Consider the following 15,517-nt stretch of genomic DNA (forward strand, 5'->3'; position numbering starts at 1 on the left):
AAAAAAAAAAAAAAAAAGGGACCTATGTCGGGCATTCATTTCCTATTTTTCACTATTTCCCCTCCCAATTAAAGTGTAAGTCCCTTGACAGCAGAAATCATGCAAATTCTCCTATATTTTCTACTCCAACTACTGGGAGGAGACAGTGTGGTCAGAAGGTCAGAGGATGTCTGCTGATGGAAATCAGTTAAAATACTTTGGCTTGATAATGAACACTTAGTAGTTAGTAGTTTACAAGATGAAGACAAAATTAACACACAGAAAAGAACAGTGAAAACTTTTAATAGTTTACTGCCACAGTATCAACTTTTATATGTGTACATATGTTTAAATACAGGTTAGACCATAAATACCAGATGGTAAGATATCTGCCTCTCGGCTGAAAAAAAAAAAACTCTCTACCACTAAATAAACAATCTTAAGTAATACTGAGGAAAACAGATGTGAGGTAATCTTACATCTAAAGTGACTACAACCTACATTAAGACATTTCAGCTAAAAATTCAAGTAGTTATAAGACTCTTGTAACTCAAAAATGTAACTTTAATACACATTTTCAAACTAAAGAAAAATACTTTAATTATAAATAAGCAAAATAAATAAAATTATTTCTACTGAAATAAAATCAAGACTTTATGTTATTTGAGGACTGTATATAGCTCAGATAAAAACAATGAAACTTACTTGAGACCCTACTAAGAATCTATATAATACTATAATACAAATTATCTATACAGATACCCACATAAGTATGTAAGTATGTGTAGACATATATATTCACCAATGCATACGTGGAACTTTCATTCTAGATGAGAACTAACTGTTCCTTTTTTTTAAGAAAAGTATATTCCAATTATGAAAATATTCTTAATTTACATTAAGAGATCACTTTTTGTAGGATGCACACTAACTAACATGACAAGGAGCATTTTCCAAATCTTTAGAAACTTCTTTAGAAACATTCATTTCTTATCAAGTTACTTCTGAATATTTGTTTTACTAAGTTTCAAAAACATCAATTAAAAATCAACTTCTTTTTTCTTTTTATTATCCCTGGTTATACAAAATCCCCATGTTCTTTTATTATATTGAATGTTCAGTCTACTGATTTACTGGCCCCAAGTAACCCTCCTATACTTCTATCCAATTTTTTCAAAGTTATTTTCCAGTTTTCCATAGTTTCTAGTAATGCCCAACAGGAACACATTGAATGAAAGATCATCTGAACAGAAGCAATACAATTTGAGTCAAAAGAAACAGATGATTTTACGTTGTGTAGTGACCGAAGAAATCAACATTGACTATAACATTTCAGTGTTCTCAGAATGAATTTTTTCATTATAACAAGGTAATATGTATAAACCGAATCATATACATTGTGCTGAGTTGACACTGAAAAGCAAAACACCAAAAACAGCAACAACAACAAAGCACTGAACTGTTTCTCCCCAGCTGCCCAGTCTAATGATGGGTCATCTCCCTTCACAGTAGGCCAGCAGTAATCTTCCGCAAAAACACTAGAACAATTCTCTAAGTAAAAAAGAAATGTGTCAATAATTATTTCCTTATTTTCAAGGATCTTCCATTCCTGCTTTAAAATAAGCAAAGTGGTTTTATAATGTTCTCTCATCCCAAAGAATGATAATCTGGGAAATCTTGAACAGAAATTCACTTTGATGTATTCCATCTTCCGTTTCCAAGGGCACCCGTGAATGCGCCTTCACATTCCTCCCAATTACAATGCAATCTTTCTTCAAATTGATGAAATGTGCGCCTCCTGAGAAAACTCTTTTGAAGGAGTCCCCTCATGCAAGTTTTTGATGCAGTCAGGTTCCTGAGCAGAAGAGTTTGGATATCAGATTCAGAAGTTTCTGCCGGAAGTTCAGTTTGTCTCCAAATCTCCTGAGTTGATTAGCACACTCAACCTCCAGCTCTGAGAAGGAAAGCAAAACATGGACATGAACATTGATGATATCACAAACTGTAACCAGCAAGACCTAATACGCCCACACTAGTGACAAATTGAGGATCCCAGGAAGCATTTCTCTTAACTTTGGCTTTATGTGCACCTGTTTTCCAAATGTGACACACACACACACACACACACACTTACACACATTGTGACTCACCGAAAGCAATCGTTAAGGTAAGAATAAAGACATTTACTTTGAGGTTTTTAAAAACGCATCCTGGATGAGGCAAGTGTTACCTTTCTTTATGTCAAATACTACGAAGAGTAGCATTATCATTCTTTGAGATGTGAGAACATTATAAAACCATTTCATTTTAAAAGCAATGCTACAAAGAGTAGCATAAGTCACCAGCCTTAGATGATGTCATCTTTTTCTGTTTCATTTAAGGTTGGCTAGGAAACAGAAGTCAAGTTCTGTGTGGCTTTCAAGTAGGATTTGATTTTCAAATGGCAATAATTTACAGCTTAGGTTATACTCTCATTATATAGGCAAATCTAGAGGTATTCTTTTTCTCATTAAAAAACTCTGATATTTTTTCATAGAAGACTCATAAAATCTTATTCTAAAATTAAGTCCACATTCTCCAAAATAATTTAAACATTTCTATTTTAATGTAAACCCACTTCTTCCTATAACACCATTATGTACCAATCCATTGCCTTCATGGAAATGAGAGGAGCAGAAAATAAGCAATGTTTAATTCACATGTTTACTACTTTTTGGAATTGAGTTATTCTAACTGAATATTAAGAAAAATAATGCTTATAATATAATTTCCAAGTACACTTTTTTTCAGTAAGTGCAGTTAATACTATACTGACTATAATATTGTATCTATACTGACTATAATTTCAATTTTCTTGAATATTTCAAAGGGCAGCTTGAGGTCTTTCGGGTACACTGCATGATTACAAACATTAAAAATCATGATTACAAATTAAAATCTGGTCTATTTTATAAATCGACCCTGAAAATACCGTATTTAGGCTCAAAATGAATCAAAGCTGTCAATATATAGTAAAGCAAAATCTTAAACCTATATTTCAACCAATTTCTCTCTACAAGAGGTGAGTGAAATCTTTCCTAACTCCTACACCAAGAGACCTAATTAATCTCTTAAGATGTTATTCTTTATGGGCTACAGGATCAAACATGTTGGGAAGTATTTACATAGACATGTTGTCTGCAGAGATTGAGATATATTAATATACAGTTCTAAAAGAAAAACCAAATACCACTCAGCATCCGACACTGGAAGCCCTGAATTCTAAGTGGAAAAGTTATCCCTTTCACCAAAAATGTAGAAAACAAGGCAGAAAATACTTCCCGGTCATTTCCTTAATTTTTTAAAAATTGCAGTTACACACCTATAAATGTATTAGTATCAATCAAATCAAGTTTAAGAAGGACTTTGTGCTGCTTCCTGTTCTTGGGAATTAAGTCGGACCAGAAAGTGCTGTGCACAGGTAAGATCCTTCAGAAAGAAACAAGGTCAGAATCCTAAGACATCACAAAAGGTAGACAAAGCTTTTTCCATCCTACACAAGCGCCAGAGACAGCAGCCTGTTGTTACCATCTTAGGCATGGTCACATTTGCAATGCACCACTTCCTTAGCACGCCCCAGGAGCTCTATAAAATGAAAGTAACTTAAAAGGTGGGGGGACGTATAATCGTCTGATGCAACAGCAGTATGGCCCACACAGATTTCGGGCTCTGGGCAGTGACTGGGTTCTCTGTTTAGATTTAGAAAAAGGATGGGGCCGGGGCGCAGGCCTGAAAAGTTATGATGGAGTTGTATGTATCGGGGTGGGGAGTGGGAATGAATGAATGAAAAAAAGGAGCGGACTAACTCCTATTCTCCTATCTCCACATTCCACAATATCGATTATTAAATGTTACAAGATTTTCTAGGCTCCTGAACACAGGGGCCCTTATGGGGCCGTCTCTGGAAGCACTGGGAGTCCAGGCGGTCCCCGGGGCTCTCTCCTGCCCCTTCTGCCGCGATAATGACTTTCTCCCAGAGGCAGCCGCCTACACTTGCACTTGTTCCTCGTGGCCCCGGGGAAGGGCAAGTGGCGAGGAGGAAAGAGAGGAGGAGAGGAGCTTTTTGCCCCTGGTGAAACGCAGCTGCATCCCAATCCCAAATCCGGCTTGGTTCCTCGCCGTCCCCGCCGTCCTGGGGAAAACCCCCGAAGAACTTTCTGGAGGCTCCCCTAAGGCTCGCGCCAGGGCACAGACCTGGCCCGACCTTGAGCCCGCGTGCAGTCTGTGCTTGAGCCCCGACGAGCTGAGCCCGCCCCAACCGAGACCTCCACCCCGGCCCCGACCTCGCCCGGCCTGGGTCTTCGCTGGCCCCAGCGGGTCGGTACCTGCTGGAGCCGGCGCGGGGCTCGGTTGAGCGTTCCTGCGCGCTTTCTTCCCAGGCATCTCCGCGGGTGCCGCCGCCCACTCAGCTACAGAGCCCGGGAACCTCAGCCTCCAACTGGAGCACCTCGGACGTCTGCAGGACGCGAGCTGAACACGAACAGTGCCGCAGGAAGGGGTACCGGGATCGGGTGTCCGGACGCGCGGAGATGCCAACTACACTCGGTGAGTGCCCGGGAAACTCTGAGGTCCCCGCGCAACTCTGAGGTCCCCGCGCCTCTCTAAGGTCCCCGCGCCAGAGACCACGCTTTTGTCCAATGAGAACTTCCCTGGTGACGTAGGGAAACTAGACGCCGGGCCCGCCCCTGTCCCCGCCCCGCAGACGGCGTTAGGTGAGCTGACGCGGGACCCAGGCGGGCGGGGAAGTCCCCCGCTGAGCGCGACCCGCCTGGACACGCTCCCGACCCGCTGCGGCGCCGACCCGCGGCGGGGGGCGTAGAGCGCTCGGCCCCGAAATTACTTCCTTACAAAATGGGGTGGGAGGAGAAGGGGGTCGGCTTTGACCATCTGCAAACACTGGACGTCGTCAGCTGCAGTGGTGGCGGGAGCTGGGAGTGGCGGGAGCTGGGAGTGGCGGGAGGGGAAGGGTTTAACCAGGAGGAAAGTTGTGGGTGGGGAGAGACCAGAGGCCTTGGCAATTAGAGACTTGGGTAAACAAGCCCGGAAAAGAGATTAGAAAAGGAAACTTATCGAACTTGAAGAGTATGGGTAGTAACAGGGAAGGGAAATGAGAAGAACCTTAATCACCGCAGAGGAGATGCCAGAGGCCCTGTGAGAAAGCGCCGGGTCCCAGGAAGTCGCTGCAAACAGAAGCCCTGGTGCCAGCCAGAAAGAACATCGTGTTTGAGTTGGGAAGGGATTCGTATGTGTCCTTCCAGATAGGTCGATATCGCCCATTCTGGATGTTTAGCAAAAACGAGTGGATCGTTATCATATGGAAAACGTTCAAATCTTTTGTGGGAGGGATGAGCTACCTGGGAACGTGAAATTATTTGCACAATATTTGGTGAGGCCATGAGTAATTCTACTATTATGAAGAGGGGTAATGAGGAGTGGTTAACGGTTACTGAGAGCCGCTTCATGCTAAGGGCTTTGGCATGCATTTTCTCATTCTGGCCTCAGAACAACCGTTGCTACTTTACAGGTGCAGAAACTGAGCTTTGTAGAAAATTCCCAAGTTCGCTTAGGCAGAGAGCACTGCGCTGATCCCGACCCAGGCGGGCCCACAGAGAGCAAGACCTCTTACCCACTGTAGCCTTCCCAGCAATCATTTTCTTAGAAAATGTGTGTTTCCGCCCAACGCAGTTGCTCACGCCTGTAATCCCAGCTCTTTAGGAGGCGGAGGCTGGTGGTTCGTTTGAGACCAGGAGTTCGAGACCAGTCTTGCCGATATGGTGAAACCCCGTCTCTACTGAAATACAAAAGATTAGCCGGCCTTGGTGGTGCACGCCTGTCGTCCCAGTTGCTTGGGCGGCTGAGGCACGAGAATCGCTTGAACCTGGGAGGCGGAGGTTGCAGTGAGCCAAGATCGCGCCACTGCATTCCAGCCTGGGTGACAGAATAAGACTCTGTCTCAAAAAAGAAAAAGAAAAAAAAAAGCGTGTTTTCATCTTAGCTGTGCTGTTTAATGAAAAGATTGCAAATTCGTTGCAAGGGCTCCCTAGAAGTGCTTAGTTTGGTTTACAGTATTGGCCTTCAAAATGTATTGTAAAAATTTGAATTGATTACCAACATCTTAAACATTGAGGGATTGCATGAAAAACCCAGATTCCAGCATCTCTTGGAAAACCAGAAGCTCTGACAACCTGGGATCCGTTTTCCAAAAGTGCAAAATAGGCTTGAAGTGTGGTCGAAGCCACAACCTTTAGAGGAACCTAGGGTGCTCCTGTTCACCACACTCCCTGCTGTTTACTTTTCCCATTTACATTATCTGGCCTCAGTAGGCATTTGAGGTTGTTTATTTATCTTAAATCATTCAGTCAACACAAACCAGCAAATATTTATTTATGGCTTGGCCCTGCTGAAGGTATGGACAACAATATAAGCATGGAACAAAACTGCTCTTGAGTTTAAACAACATAGTTTCGAGGCTGATGTTGGCTGTTTTTGAGTGGTTTATATACAAACGGGTAAGAGTGGACAGAATTTAGGAATCATCAAAAGATGCAGGAAGCACAGTGGAGATGCTGCCTTGAAATCTATTATCCCCAAGCGGTAATTCAAAACCGCTCCAGGCTCATTTTGACTTACTTAATACATAAGGAACACCGTTAACTTTTTGGTTGCATCAATTATTAAATTTCTGTCGTTCAAATACGCACCCTGAAATGCAGAGAATATACTCAACAACCACCAAAAAAAAAAAAAAAAAAAAAGTGAATCATAACATTGTTTACCTACAAAAGGTATGCTAATCCCATCCTCTAACATTTTCATTAGAAAAGAATTGGTCACGTGACCCATACTGGATACAAACCTTAGGCAACTCTGTTTTTTAGGGAATTGCAAATTCAGCTTGCAAGGAGGAAAAGGGCGGAAAGAAGTCAGGGGAGGGGGGTTTGGGACATGGGTCAAATTCAGCTGGTTTATAGAGGACTTTTAAAGATTTGGGATTTGAGATGGTCCATAAACTCTTTGGCAGATCTAACGTTCTCTAAAGAGAATTGGCCGGGCATGGTGGCTCACACCTGTAATCTCAGCACTGTGGGAGGTGGAGGCAGGGGGATCGCTTGAGTCCAGGAGTTGATGACCAACCTGGGGAACATGATGAAACCCCGACTCTGCAGATAATACAAGTACAAGCTGTAGTGTCAGCTACTCGGGAGGCTGAGGTGGGAGGATTGCTTGAGCCAAGGAGGAGGAGGTTGCAGTGAGCTATGAGCCAGCCACTCCACTCTAGCCTGAATGACAAGCAACAAAGGGAGAACCGTGTCTCAAAAAAAAAAAAAAAAAAAAAAGAGCTAGAAGCAGAGTGAATAGCTTCTTTTAACTGTATATCCTCTGGAAAAGGGAGGTATCATTTAATGTTGGGCTTGCAACAAATATAAACATGGAGATATTTGACCAAACGAAATAATTAATAAAAATGTATCATGAAGCGTTAGAATTCCCTACTATTTTTTTTTAAGTAGGACTGGTGAAAATGACATTTTAAAAAACTATTAGATAATCCTTTCTCGTAAAACACTGTCAAAAATGACAGTGCACATCTGATCATTTCGATGTCAGTGTTTAAAAAAAAAGGAAAATGTATATGTATGTATATATATATATATGAACCACAATGACAAAACAAGATAAGCATAATTAGTAACAGAATAGTCATTCATATATTTCTTGCAGAAAATAGGATTTGACAGTTAAACAAGAGGACATGAGATATAAATGAGGCATATTTAGAGTCAACCTGGGATAAAATATACAGGCTGTAGATCTGATTGTGTTTGTTCTAATAAAAGTGTTTGTTGTTGTTGTTGTTTTCCCGTATAGCATGTTTGTTAACAGGAAATTAGCCAGAGTATTTGATGGATTATATCTCTCACGCCTGTAATCCCAGCCCTTTGGGAAGCCGAGGCCGGCAGATCACTTGAGGTCAGGAGTCTGCCAGCCTGGCCAATGTGGCAGAACCCCATCTCTACTAAAAATACAAAAATTAGCTGAGCGTGGTGGTGCATGCCTGTAATCCTGTAATCCCAGCTATTCAGGAGGCTGGGCTGAGACAGGAGAATTGCTTGAACCCAGGCAGAGGTTGCAGTGAGCCGAGATGGCGCCACTGCACTCCAGCCTGGGCAACAGAGTGAGACTCTGTCTCAAAAAAAAGAAAAAAAAATCTCTCTTTAAGACAGACACTGAGGCCAGGCACAGTGTGGCTCACGCTTGTAATCCCAGCACTTTGGGAGGCCGAGGTGGGTGGATCACCTGAGGTCAGGAGTTCGAGACCAGCCTGACCAACATGGTGAAAACCCATCTCTACTAAAAATACAAAATTAGCCGGGTGTGGTGGCACATGCCTGTAATCCCAGCTACTCAGGAGGCTGAGGCAGGAGAACTGTTTGAACACGGGAGGTGGAGGTTGCAGTGAGCTGAGATTACACCATTGCTCTCCAGTCTAGGCAACAAGAGCAAAACTCCATCTCAAAAAAAAAAAAAACAGACCAGGCGCAGTGGCTCACGTCTGTAATCCCAGCACTTTCAGAGGCCAGGGCGGGCGGATCATGAGGTCAGGAGATCGAGACCATCCTGGCTAACACGGTGAAACCCCATCTCTACTAAAAATACAAAAAATTAGCTGGGCATGGTGGCGGGTGCCTGTAGTCCCAGCTACTCAGGAGGCTGAGGGAGGAGAATGGCGTGAACCTGGGAGGCGGAGCTTGCAGTGACCTGAGATCACGCCACTGCACACCAGCCTGGGCGACAGAGCGAGACTCCGTCTCAAAAAAAAAAACAAAAAAACAAAAAGACAGACACTGAGCTAGGCCAAGGGAAGGCATTGCTGCCAGCCCCTATGCAATCTTTGGTGGAGAGACCAGTAACTCAGAAATTTCATGTGCATAAGAATCACTTGAGTATGTTCTTAAAATGTGCGTCTGATTCTGATGCTCTGCTCGGACCTGAGATTCTGCATCTTTCATGAACTCTGGCGATGTTGCTGCTTCTGCTCTGTGGACAACTTTGAGTAGCAAGGCCAGAGGGTGATACAGACAGTAATGAAGCAGGTGCAATAAGATGTGTGTCAGTCCTGAGCCAGGGAAATTAGAGCAGATTACAGGGCTGCCTGGGAGAGCAATCAGTAGGAAAGGGCATCAACATAGGGACCTGAGGCTCGAATAGAAGTTGGCCAAGCACCGGGCGCGGTGGCTCACGCTTGTAATCCCAGCACTTTGGGAGGCCGAGGCGGGCGGATCACGAGGTCAGGAGATCGAGACCATCCTGGCTAACACGGTGAAACCCCGTCTCTACTAAAAATACAAAAAATTAGCCGGGCGTGGTGGCGGGCGCCTGTAGTCCCAGCTACTTGGAGAGGCTGAGGCAGGAGAATGGCGTGAACCCGGGAGGCGGAGCTTGCAGTGAGCCGAGATCGCGCCACTGCACTCCAGCCTGGGTGCCTGGGTGACAGAGCGAGACTCTTTCTCAAAAAAAAAAAAAAAAAAAAAAAAAAAAAAGAAGTTGGCCAAGCAATCACACCAACCAAAGGGAAGAAGGACATTCTTGGCAGAGACTGACAGCAGTGTGAGGCCAGGAGTGGCGAGAAGTGATGGGGAGAAAAGCCACTGGAGGAGTTTGGATGTTATCATGGGGGCAATAGGGAATTACAGAAGGTTTTTAGCAGGTAGTTGATGTAATAAAACTCTAGAAAGTCACTCTGACTGCAGTGTGAGTAGATTAACCAAGCTAAGACCCAAGACAGTGTGACTTGTAAAAATATTATGGTAATTCTAGTATAAAATGGCAGTGTCAGCAAAGACAGTCACTGTTTCAACCTATCTTATTAAAACTCCCATATTTCCTGACTAGGGTAGAACCACATTGTGGTAGAACATGTCTTGATTTTTTGTTTCAGCATCATTGTAATTGACATTTTATCCTATGCTAGCTTCCTAGGGCTGCTGTAACAAAGTACCACACACTGGGTGGTTTAAAACAATAGAAATGTATTCTGTCAGGCCAGGAATGGTGGCTCATGCCTGTGATCCCAGCACTTTGGGAGGCCAAGGTGGGCGGATCACTTAAAATCAGGAGTTCGAGACCAGCCTGACCTACATGGTGAAACCCCGTCTCTACTAAAAATACAAAAATTAGCCAGGCGGTGGTGCACGCCTGTAGTCCCAGCTACTTGGGAGGCTGAGGTAGGAGAATCACTTGAACCCAGGAGGCAGAGGTTGCAGTGAGCCGAGATCAGGTTGCAGTGAGCCAAGATCATGCCACTGAACTCCAGAAGTCCAAAATCAAGGTGCCTTCAGGGCATGCTCTTTCTGAAGCCTCCAGGGGAGAATCCTTCCCTCCCTCTCCTAGCTTCTGGTGGGTGCCTACAGTCCTGGCATTTCTTTTCTTCTTTTCTTTTTTTTCTTTCTTTTTTTTTTTTTTTTTTAGATGGAGTCTCGCTCTGTCGCCCAGGCTGGAGTGCAGTGGCACAATCTCGGCTCACTGCAACCTCCGCCTCCTGGGTTCAAGTGATTCTCCTGCCTCAGCCTCCTGAGTAGCTGGGATTACAGGTACCTGCCACCACACCTGGCTAATTCTTATAATTTTAGTAGGGGTGGAGTTTCGCCATGTTGGCCAGGCTGGTCTCGAACTCCTGACCTCAGGTGATCCCCCCTACCTAGGCCTCCCAAAGTGCTGGGATTATAGGTGTGAGCCACCGCGTCTGGCCTGCATTCCTTAACTTGTAGGTGTGTCACTGCACTCTCTGCCTGTCTTCACATGACCTTCTCCCCTGTGTGCCTGTGTCCAAATTTCCCTCTTATAAAAACATTAGTCCTCTAGGACTAGGGTTCACCACAAATTAGTAAAACCTCACTTTAACTTGATTACATATGTAAAGACCCTATTTCCAAAGAACTCACATTTATAATTTGTTGTGGGGGGGATCTAGGACTTCAACATATCTTTTTTGGGGGACGCAATTTAAGCCTTAACATCTCCTTGTATCAACTGCCTTTTAAAAAAAGTTCTATATATACATTTTTTTCTTTTTTTTCTTCAGTTATTTTTATATTTACATATCATAGGTATTTTCATTTCCCATGCTGTTGGCATATACATTTTTCATCCTCTTTACAATTTGGGCCGGGTGTGGTGGCTCATGCGTGTAATCCTAGCTCTTTGGGAGGCCGAGGTGGGCAGATCACCTGAGGCCAGGAGTTCGAGACCAGCCTGGCCAATATGGTAAAACCCCATCTTTACTAAAAATACAAAAATTAGCTGAGCGTGGTGGTGCACACCTGTCATCCCAGCTAGTCGGGAGGCTGAGGCAGGAGAATCGCTCAAACCTGGGAGGCAGAGGTTGTGGTGAGCCGAGATTATGCCACTGCACTCCAGCCTGGTGACAGAACAAGACTCCAGCTCAAAAAACAAACAAACAAAACCAAACTGCACATTTTGCAAATCATAAGGCCCTTAGTATACTTGACAATGAATTTAAAGCAGCCTGAAATACTCAAGCGCAGTATAGACAAGATAAGGAGTAAGAGGACTTCTGAGGGAGTAGGCTTAGAACCTCTGTCAGCCAAGAAAGTATGTGTCCTACATATTCTTAGTTGGAAGTTATGGTGTGACTCCACCCTCCGCCCACACCCGGGCTTCCCACTTACAAGGCCAAGCAAGTTTTCAATAAATTCCCTGAAAGAGCTTGAAAGTAAATTTAATTTCTATTAGTGCAACATATAAGTACATTATAAAATGTGGGTAACAGAGAAAAAAACTTTTACATCTCTTTTCATCTCAGCACCTTAACACAACCATTATGAGGATTTGGAGATGGGGTGTAATGGCTCGTGCCTGAAATCTCAGAGCTTTGGGAGGCTGATGAGGCATGATCACTTGAGGCCAGCAGTTTGAGACCAACCAGTCTGGGAAAAATAGCAAGAAAAGACCCTGACTGTGGTTTTAAATGTATTGTTAAGAAACATTAAAAAAAAAAAAAAAAAAAGAATTTCAGCCAGGCACAGTGGCTCACTCCTGTAATCCCAGCACTTTGGGAGGCCGAGGTGGGAGGACTTCTTGAGCCCAGGAGTTTGAGACCAGCCTAGTCAACATGGCGAAACCCCCATCTCTATCAAAAATACAAAAATTAGCTGAGTGTGATGGTGCATGCCTGTGGTCCAGCTACTGGGGAGGCTGAGGTGGAAGAACCACCTATACCTGGGGAGGCTGAGGCTGCAGTGAGCCATGATTGTGCCACCACACTCTAGCCTGGGCGACAGAGTGAGACTATCTCAAAACCAGACAGAAAAGAAAGGATTTCAGTATATACTTCTGGTCTTATCTTCAGTGAGTGTTTCTAAAAATCATAATTGCATGCAGTGCATGTAAGATTCTGTATTCTGTTTCTCACTTACATTATATCAAATGTTATTTGCTGGCCTTCATGTGCACCATTTTTCTTGCTTCCCAATAGTGTGATCAAGTGGACAGCTCACAGCTTACTTGGCCATTCACTCGTTTGTAGTACTCTGGGGTTTGTCTCTTTCTCTTCTCTCCTGGATGTCCCCACCCTGCCCCCTTACTTCCTTTCTCTCTCCTTTTTTATTATTTATTTATTTATTTTGAGACAGGCCCTTGCTCTGTCACCCAGATTGGAGTGCATTGGCAAGATCATAGCTCATGGCAGCCTCAACCTCATGGGCTCAAGTGATCCTCCCACCTCAGCCTCCCAAGTAGCTAAGATCACAGTTGCACACAACGTCTGGCTAATTAAAAAAAAAATTTTTTTTTGAGATGAAGTCTCGTTCTGTGGTCCAGGCTGGAGTGCAGTGGCATGATCTTGGCTCACTGCAACCTCCGCCTCCCGGGTTCAAGGGATTCTAGTGCCTCAGCCTCCCGAGTAGCTAGGATTATAGGTGCCTGCCACCACACCCAGCTAATTTTTGTATTTTTAGTAGAGACAGGGTTTTGCCATGTTGGACAGGCTGGTCTCGAACTCATGACCTCAGGCAGTCTGCCCCCTCTGGGCCTCCCAAAGTGCTGAGATTACAGGCATGAGCCACTGTCCCCAGCCAAAAAAAAAAAATTTTTTGTAGGGACAGGGTTCTTGCCATGTTGCCCAGGCTGGTCTTGAACTCCTAGGCTCAAGCAGTCCTCCCCACTTAGCCTCCTAAAGTGCTGGGATTATAGGTGTGAGCCACCACATCCAGCCCTTCCTCCTTTCTCTTTGTTACTTGCAGATTAATTTCAGTTTAATTCCTTTTGAAATCTAGATACAACTTCGTTGTATGTATGCTTCTGAGGGAGAGAAAAAGTACTAAAAGTTGACCCCTCAGGCTGGCCCTGTCTTGCTTTTCATTGCCTCTTCTACTTTTCTCTTTGGATAATTCAGTACATTCAGCACCCAAAGTCTCTCTTCTTCATTTTATTCTCTCTTGTTATTAACTTTTCCCCGGCCTTCTGGATTATTGCAGATGATGACAATTGAGCATGTTTGTGCTTTTGTTTTTTTCTGCAAAGATTTCAGAAGAGAAGCAGGCAGAGGTATGTTTCAGAAGCTGCCCGTGGAATGAAGGGAGTTTGTCAGTACTGCCTGAATATTTAAATTAGCTTAATTACTGACTTTTAGCAATGAAATAAATCCAATTAGTTTAGAAGATTTAATTGAAGAGACTTAGTAAGTGCTGTGCTTATCAGAACTGTTAATGTCTGGTGATAAAATGATTTTTAGGTAGTTACTGAAGAACTACTAGTTATGTAATTTATTCTTATGGGAGAGTAGAAAGCAATGAGTGTCTAAGTGTAGCTCCTGTACAACCTCAGAACTAATTGATGACGTTATTTAAAATACAGACCTTTCCTCAGACTTGGTATTTTCACTTTAAAAAGCTTCTCGGGTTACATAGAGACACTAATGGAGAGAATGAAAAGTCACTTAAGAAATGATACCTGACCTCAAGTGGCTCACAGTCTAGTTAAAGACAGTACCTGTGAATTAGCAGCAGATAATAGAAAATAGATTATAATTTTTGGGTGAAATTATGTGACATGGAAATATTTTTACAAAACAGCTAAGTGAAAAAATTTATAATGATTTATTAATAGTAACAAATAATGTAAAATGAATTACCAATCTGCATATTTATACTTTGTGTGCTTTTCTGGTTTAGTGTTATGTTTTACGGTTTTCTTTTTTTTTTTTTTTTTGGTGACAAAGTCTTGCACTGTCACCCAGGCTAGAGTACAGTGGCGTGATCTTGGCTCACTGCAACCTCCACCTCCTGGTTCAAGCCATTCTCATGCCTCAGCCTCCCGAGTAGCTGGGACTACAGGTGTGTACCACTACACCTGACTAATTTTTGTATCTTTAGTAGAGACAGGGTTTCACCATGTTGGCCAGGCTGGTCTCTAACTCTTAGCCTCAAGTGATCCGCCCACCTCTGTCTCCCAAAGTGCTGGGATTACAGGCGTGAGCCACCGCACCGGCCTGTTTTACAATTTAAACAAACTATGGAGGGAAAGGAAAAATAAAAAGTCCAGTTTATTATCATCAGGAGGCAAAAGAATCCTAGGCCTCCTGGATAAATAGTCTTAGGCAAAAAGAATGAAAACAGTAATAATACACACACACACGAATACAATTGCCCCATAGCATTTGTCCCATGGAATAGGGAAAAGATAGTCATGATTTACAAGAGGCAGCAGGAACAAGACAAGATACACGTGTTGAGAAGGGAATGGATAATTGGAAGATGCTTTTGAGTTTGCAGAAGCTTTGAGTGTTACTACTAACATGCAGAATTATTACCCAGCTGTGTAGATAATCAGTGATTGCTGCCTTTAGTAAGAGGTATAGGCCGGGCACGGTGGCTTATGCCTGTAATCCCAGCACTTTGGGAGGCTGAGGTGGGCAGATCACAAGGTCAGAAGATCGAGACCATCCTGGCTAACGCGGTGAAACCCCGTCTCTACTAAAAACACAAAAAAATTAGCCGGGCGTGGTGGTGGGCGCCTGTAGTCCCAGCTACTCCGGAGGCTGAGGAAGGAGAATGGTGTGAACCCAGGATGCGGAGCTTGCAATGAGCCGAGATCACTCCACTGCACTCCAGCCTGGGCGACAGAGCAAGACTCCATCTCAAAAAAAAAAAAAAAAAAAAGAAAAAGTAAGAGGTATAATTTCACCATGGAAGATAGATTTGGAAGTTGAGGGAGGCTGCATCCTATCTATCTGTCTGTCTGTCTGTCTGTCTGTCTGTCTATCTTTCTGTCTATCTTTCTGTGATGGGGTATGGCTCTGTTGCCCAAGCTGGAGTACAATGGCTCCATCTCGGCTCACTACAACCTCTGCTTCCCAGGCTCAAACCATTCTCCCACCTCAGCCTCCCGAGTAGTTGGGATTATAGGCGTGAGCCACCATGCCTGGCTACTTTTTGTATATTTGGTAGAGACGGAGTTTCAGAGCCTGGGTGATAGAGCA

At 43.6% G+C, this 15,517-nt stretch overlaps 1 protein-coding gene across 3 annotated transcripts; it reads right to left on the bottom strand.

The window, feature by feature from the left end:
• Positions 1-266: 266 nt before the first annotated feature.
• PMAIP1 (phorbol-12-myristate-13-acetate-induced protein 1) lies at positions 267-7,148 on the bottom strand. Of its 3 annotated transcripts, none has more exons than XM_055297481.2 (2): positions 4,344-7,148; positions 267-1,933 (listed from the first exon to the last, which is right to left on the bottom strand). In XM_055297481.2, the coding sequence occupies exons 1-2, from the start codon at positions 4,399-4,401 to the stop codon at positions 1,827-1,829; spliced, it is 165 nt and encodes a 54-aa protein (XP_055153456.1). In that variant the 5' UTR covers positions 4,402-7,148; the 3' UTR covers positions 267-1,826. The 3 variants fall into 3 exon arrangements, with proteins under 3 accessions (XP_055153456.1, XP_055153446.1, XP_055153442.2); XM_055297471.2 differs by having other exon boundaries at positions 4,302-7,148; XM_055297467.2 differs by lacking the exon at positions 267-1,933 and adding an exon at positions 1,940-4,150 and having other exon boundaries at positions 4,328-7,148.
• Positions 7,149-15,517: the final 8,369 nt, after the last annotated feature.

Source organism: Symphalangus syndactylus, chromosome 1 (genome assembly GCF_028878055.3).
Source record: "Symphalangus syndactylus isolate Jambi chromosome 1, NHGRI_mSymSyn1-v2.1_pri, whole genome shotgun sequence".
Classification (NCBI taxonomy): Eukaryota; Metazoa; Chordata; class Mammalia; order Primates; family Hylobatidae; genus Symphalangus; species Symphalangus syndactylus.